The 7,246-nt window shown below is 42.7% G+C and overlaps 1 protein-coding gene across 1 annotated transcript in view; it reads right to left on the reverse strand.

Annotated features, from left to right (window-relative positions):
* The window catches only part of minar2 (membrane integral NOTCH2 associated receptor 2), a gene marked incomplete at both ends in the record, with an annotated part of 11,891 nt that extends 11,443 nt beyond the window's left edge, over nt 1-448 (reverse strand). The window contains one exon of the mRNA XM_083642196.1: nt 302-448. Within this exon, the coding sequence (XP_083498322.1) occupies nt 302-448 (147 nt within the window). The remainder of the gene's footprint in view (nt 1-301) is intronic.
* Nucleotides 449-7,246: the final 6,798 nt, after the last annotated feature.

Raw genomic sequence — 7,246 nt, forward strand, 5'->3', positions numbered from 1 at the left:
GTGCTGCCAATATCCACCCAGATGTACAGTGCATTGCATTCAAGTCAATCCATTTTTACTACACTCTGCCATCACAGTATACAATACTACATTACATTACGTCATTTGGCAGACGCTTTTATCCAAAGCGACTTACAATATCACATTTTTGTCAGCAATAGAGCAAATCAACTATGCAACACAGTCTATGACAACTACAACTTCTGAAGGAATAGTGGTACAAGTTTAGTTTAGGTTAGTTTAGAAGTTTTTTTTTTTTTTTAAGAGAGAGACAATACTGTAGTTAAAAGTGGACACGTACCTGGGAGTAGACCCTATTCTGCCAAAGTCTGTGACTGGACATGGCTGCCCCAACCTGGAACATCCTGTGGGTTACGGGCAGCATCCCCACATCCAGCTGGAGGAACTTGTCTGGGTGGTTGTTGTTGGGGAGAACAGAGATGTCCATGCTTGGCTCACTGACTCAGCAGTGTGCAGCCCGGGCTGCGTGCACCGTGCACATGGTCACTCACAACCTGCCGGCCAGCTCTGTCATAATTGATGAGCAGCAGCTAGATATTTATGAGCAGGTATCACTAGCAGGTGTGTGTAACCCAACCTGAGCCCTGTGTTAGAAAGCAACAACGTCAGATGAGAGAGAGGGAGGGAGAGAGACATCGGAGTACTGGGTGATGTCAAACCTGGCACTAACAAAGCATACGACTATCTAACGAAGAAACAAACCCTTCTCTGGGTGATGCTTGATATGGGTGTAATCTATGATCCTTGGTCCATGATCTAATTTACTCTTTCCTTTTTAACCTTGACCCAGGCTGGGTAGACTTTCTCGTTTATGCACCACTGATCCAACTTCTCGGACTCGGACTACTCAGCTGCGGAGAATTGGCTGTGTGCAAATAATGGTTAAATATGCAAGAGCTGGGGATGATAAAAAAGAAAAGAAAACATATAGGGGAAGAGAGAAAAACATGTTCTGATGTCATTGTACTGTCAATTTATTCATGTTATAAATAAAAGTGGATAGTCTATGTTTCCAAATGTATATCATAACTGTTCTTGTGTTTGTGTGTGTGTGTGTGTGTGTGTGTGTGTGTGTGTGTGTGTTTTCCCCCAGAGATGCTCACAAGTCATTTTTTGCAAGTCCAAGTCAAGTCTCAAGTCCACAAGACCAAGTCTCAAGTGCCCCCCCCCCTCCATTCACTTTTGATCGGTTAGCAGATGATACAAATAATCGTCTTACCAAGCGGACTATTGTGAATAACCTAAAGTTTTATGACTATCATGTGAAATTTGTCATTAACTCATTCACTGCCAATATCTGACTGGCATTTTTGGCACAGGCCAAGTATTTCCATAATGTTTGGTCATCTTTCAAGACCCACAGTAAATTCTGTACTAGGACTACAGTGATGTCCAATACCTCGAAATGAAGATCTAAGTCTCTACTTTCACCCCCAAAAAGAAAGTTAGCTTTTAGCATGTTCTGTACTCTACTTATAACCCTTTTTATACACCCCATGTTCACCAAAAAAGTCTGTCTGGGAAGAGAAAAGGGAGAAAAAAGCATTTTTGTAAAAGGGCACAATCTCAGGCATAACTCACTCTCAATTCTTTTATTTTGAACTGTATTGACATCAGACATGTAAATATTATTCGTTAGGACACAAATGACAAAAAAAAAAAATATATATATATATATATATATATACACACATGAAGTGCTTTTTTTTTTACATTCAACAATACAGTTTACTCGGTGTGAGTGTGCAGACAGACAGACAGACAGACAGACAGACAGACAGACACACCGACAGACAGACAGACAGACAGACAGACAGACAGACAGACAGACAGACACACACACACACACACACACACACACACACACACACACACACACACACACACACACACGATCCCCCTTTTAGATTTCTAACCCAACATAGGATAAGCAATAACCACGCCCTGTGGCGCTGGGATTGGCCAGGAGCAACACTGGAGGGCGAGCAGCCCAGCGATTTCATGAACGAGCTCTTGAGAAGGACAGCGGGCTGCTGTGAGTGCCTTCTGCCCGCTGCTGCCTAGCTGTTCCTGTGTTTATTTTGATTTGTTCTGGTACACCGTCCTCGTCCATGTCTCCCTGTCATATCTATGATCGTTCCCGTTTTCCCCTCGGCTATTCAACACGTCCTCACCGCCCTCGCAAACTGATCGATCATTTCCTCATTCCTCCGATGATCAAACACATCTCTTGATTACTTTCTCCCGTTTTCTCCTGGCTGGCACAGAGGAAGGCGACTCCAGCTCGGCGTTTCAATGGCGTTTCTCCTCTCTGCACAAGGAAGCGTTACCCGTTCTCTGCTTTTCCTCTAGCTCAATTTCAAAACAACAGCTGCGGTATGTGTTTGATCGCGTGCTGTCGGCTACCCTTTGAAGGCAGGGACCTGTGTCTGTGTGACAGGCTGGGCAAGTGTTTGCTGCAGGCGCTGCACCAATAAAAACAAAAACACGTCAAACACGTCCTTGGCGGGGAAGGCCATTGCTGATAACACGTCAAAGACGTCATTGGCGGTGAATGAGTTAATCAAGCCAAAGACATAGCCGAGATGCATTCATGCTTGTTTTATGTACTTACGTCTGCAGTAGGTAGGCTATCCACAAAATAGTTAGAAAGCAGGAAGTCCTGCACGCTGGTGGGTGGGATCGAGATTGTTTGGGTAACACCTCTTTGTTTTGGTTTGAAATGGCGACATCTAGTGGACAAAAAAATCACACATAGTGCCTTTAACGCTGGAACCAAGCCAACCAGCGACCCACTGAATCATGAGTGACCATAAAACATTTTCTTTGGAGCAAAAGAAAAAAAGAATTAAATATTTGATTTCCCCCCCATCTCTATATTTAGTTTTTGCTATACAGTATAAGGATTTTTAGAAATGTCTATAGACAAAATGAATGGGGAATTCTCTTCACCTGACTAGTGAACTCTATATCTATGGATAAAAACTGTAAAAAATAAAACACAGCAGATTGCGGTGCATACTATTACAGGCAAAACTCTATGCAGGATTTGCATAGCCTACATCATTTTTGCAGCAGAATTGAAACCATGACATCAACTTGAGTAAAGTGTTTAATTTCTCAATAAAATATGTTTCAGCACTTTCTTCTCCATAATATGTGCACGATATTCAGACTTCATTATGCATTTACATTGACAGTGGTAAAAAAGAAGGCACAGTAAAAAAAGAATCCACCGTATACATGTAAAACGTCCATAGATGCAATAAGCAGGTGTTTTTGGCATAAAACAGAAGACATACAGGTTGTATTTCTGCACCATGTGAAGTGCAGCAGTATACTTCAGTGTAAACATGTACAGTGTTTTCTCCATCGGCCTCTTCAAGTAGAGGGAATAACACTGTAGCACAGTTATTAGCATGTAGAGGGAATAGCACTGTGTAGCACAGTTATTAGCATGTAGAGGGAATAGCACTGTGTAGCACAGTTATTAGCATGTAGAGGGAATAACACTGTAGCACAGTTATTAGCATGTAGAGGGAATAGCACTGTAGCACAGTTATTAGCAAGTAGAGGGCATAGCACTGTGTAGCACAGTTATTAGCATGTAGAGGGAATAGCACTGTGTAGCACAGTTATTAGCATGTAGAGGGAATAGCACTGTGTAGCACAGTTATTAGCATGTAGAGGGAATAGCACTGTGTAGCACAGTTATTAGCATGTAGAGGGAATAGCACTGTAGCACAGTTATTAGCAAGTAGAGGGCATAGCACTGTGTAGCACAGTTATTAGCATGTAGAGGGAATAACACTGTAGCACAGTTATTAGCATGTAGAGGAAATAGCACTGTGTAGCACAGTTATTAGCATGTAGAGGGAATAGCACTGTAGCACAGTTATTAGCATGTAGTGGGAATAGCACTGTGTAGCACAGTTATTAGCATGTAGAGGGAATAGCACTGTGTAGCACAGTTATTAGCATGTAGAGGGAATAGCACTGTAACACAGTTATTAGCATGTAGAGGTAACCCAACATACAGGCTATTTGACGACTATATTCACACATGCAGCGCTCAGGTGTGAAGGGAAATGTCCGATATTGACTTACAGGTAATTTTCCAGTACGCATGTGTGAAAACGGCTTGAGCAGCAGCAGAGTGTCTATGCAGTGTTTTGTGGAGGAGATATGCAGCTTGGTGATGATGTTTACTTATAGGGCCGGACTGGCCATCTGGCGTACTGGGCATTTGCCCGGTGGGCCGACGTGCCTTGTGAGCCAGTCGGGTAAAAAAAGAAGAAGAGGGAGGTGGGAGGAGCCTGACTGGCCCATAAAATAGCTGGATAGGCGGTTTCTTCTTAATTGACAGACACTGGGCTGGCCCAATCAAATGTTTTAAACCCCTCCCCCTTTGGGCTCAGCGTCTTCATTAATAAACAGCACATCTGCAGACTGTCCAACAGACTGGCAAAATGGATAAGACACACAGGATGAGGAGAGGGAGAGAGATGAAGGCGAGAGTGGAGGGAGTTAGCAGAAGCTAACAACAGGCTGTCTGTCTAGCTCAAAGCTAGTGGTGAACAAATTAGCTGGTGTTTGCAAAGGTATATATACTACAGTATGGTGTAGGGAGGTCACAGTGGCTAGATTAAAGTTATATACTCTGGTGTAGTACTAGGTGTACTAGGTGTAGGTAGGTCACAGTGGCTAGATTAAAGTTATATACTCTGGTGTAGTACTAGGTGTAGGGAGGTCACAGTGGCTAGATTAAAGTTATATACCGGTACTCTGGTGTAGTACTAGGTGTAGGGAGGTCACAGTGGCTAGATTAAAGTTATATACTCTGGTGGTGTACTAGGTGTAGGTAGGTCACAGTGGCTATATTATGTAGGGAGGTCACAGTGGCTAGATTAAAGTTATATACTCTGGTGGTGTACTAGGTGTAGGGAGGTCACAGTGGCTAGATTAAAGTTATATACTCTGGTGGTGTACTAGGTGTAGGGAGGTCACAGTGGCTAGATTAAAGTTATATACTCTGGTGGTGTACTAGGTGTAGGGAGGTCACAGTGGCTAGATTAAAGTTATATACTCTGGTGGTGTACTAGGTGTAGGTAGGTCACAGTGGCTAGATTAAAGTTATATACTCTGGTGGTGTACTAGGTGTAGGGAGGTCACAGTGGCTAGATTAAAGTTATATACTCTGGTGGTGTACTAGGTGTAGGTAGGTCACAGTGGCTAGATTATGTAGGGAGGTCACAGTGGCTAGATTAAAGTTATATACTCTGGTGTAGGGAGGTCACAGTGGCTAGATTAAAGTTATATACTCTGGTGTAGGGAGGTCACAGTGGCTAGATTGTGCACTGGCTATTATATACTGTATGGCAGAGTGACTGGTCTTGCTTTTAAGATATATGCAATTCCAAAAGCTGGAGGTAAAATTACTTGGAATTCTGATTAACTTTATGATTCTGAATGTTGCCTAGTTCAGCTCAGCTCAGTTAGGTTTATAGCCCCTTGCTCAGAGTCCTCTCTCGACTTCCCTACAGCTGTGCAACAATCTCTGACACGGGGGACAATTGTCGCCAAGAAACTCATTCTGCAGGAATGGAAGTCTCCCTCTCCACCCTCTTTTCAACTGTTGTTGGCAGACATAACCTCCGTTATATGGATGGAGAGACTAAGGTTCCTGAGGACCAACTCACTTGGGAGATTTCTAACTATTTGGGACCCGTTTCTGGCCTGCCTTGACGAGGTTAGGGGCAACGGGTAACTCGCCCGGCTCTTTCATGGTCCCCTGTGTGAGATCCCATGCGTAGTGTCTCTTGTGCGGCTGGTGGCACCACATTCTGATATTGGAATGTACTGTATATATATATATTTTTTTTTATCTTTTATTTATACAGGGGGAGTCTCACTGAGAGCAATGCTCTCTTTTTCAGGAGTGCCCTGTTCACATTCACACACACATTCATACCTGGAAGCTGACCAGTACAACCACAGTCTGATCTGCTGGCCACTGAGCAGCTCCACTGGAGCGGTTGGGGTTAAGGGCCTTGCTCAAGGGCACCTCAGTGGTGGTAATGAGGGAGGGACAGTATGTTTTTCTTTTCTTTTTTTTCTGTATATGTATGTTTTTTTCCCTTGCTTTTCTTTTCCCGTATCTGAGTTTGTTTGTTCTTGTTTGTTGATGTTCTGAAAATTCTAAAATTACAAAATAAAATATTGGAATAAAGTTAATCTAATCTAAAAAAAAAAAAACGTTTATAGCCCCTTATCAAATCAAATCAAATCAAATCAAATCAAATCAAATCAAATCAAATCCATTTATTGTCATTGAACAGTTGTACAACTAAATTTAAGTGCAACTCCTTTCAGTGGTACAGTAAGCATTTTTATTGTTTATTCACCAGAATTAATTCAGGCCTTATTTTGAGAAGTTAAGTAGAAAATTAAAGAAATTCATAAGAAATTAGACGAGACTGTTACTAAGAAAATATTGAGGGACTGCACTTAAGAGCCTTCTTAAGAACTTTAAAATGTCCTCTTATGTCATTTCTTAAGATCTATCTTATTTTAACACGTTCACTGCCGTTGACGAGATATCTCGTCTTAAAAAATCCAACGGTTGACTGCCGTTGACGAGATATCTCGTCTTAAAAAAAAAGTGGACGTGGATCCAACCCTTTTACGTCTCCTATACAAATATTGGAGGTATTGAATGTGTATAATCTATTTTACCGACCCACTGAGTGGCGACAGTGCTCTCCAGAGTAGAAAGATCCGAGCCAAAACTGCAGGGGAAAGCGCGAGGAAACCGTTCTCATACTGTAAAATGGATTGGCGAAAACGCTTTATAGACTGGGTGCACACTTTGAAACACGCAGCATAAATAAGCCCAGAATCGCAAGAGCTTCATCAGAGCTCTCAACCGAAACCCCAAGAAACGAGCGAGCCCCATCCAGACTCGCCCCGACGAGGGGCAGCCAGGCAGCAGCCAGGCAGCAGCAACTCGTTTGTGACAGACCCGCTGCATAGCCAAGGAGGGCGGAGGAGAACGCCCACGGAGGGAGGAGTTTGAAGCAGAGGGGGGTTTCCTGCTGTTATGGAGGAAATTACTGTTCAAAACTATTGTTTAGATGTCTGACGTCTTACTGATGCCAAAAATGAATGGTTAAAGTGACTGTTCTATCGAATTTCACAAAAAGCCGTTTATCTCAGCTTAAATTTT

This window comes from Poromitra crassiceps (assembly GCF_964638095.1).
Source record: "Poromitra crassiceps genome assembly, chromosome: 8".
Lineage (NCBI taxonomy): Eukaryota > Metazoa > Chordata > Actinopteri > Beryciformes > Melamphaidae > Poromitra > Poromitra crassiceps.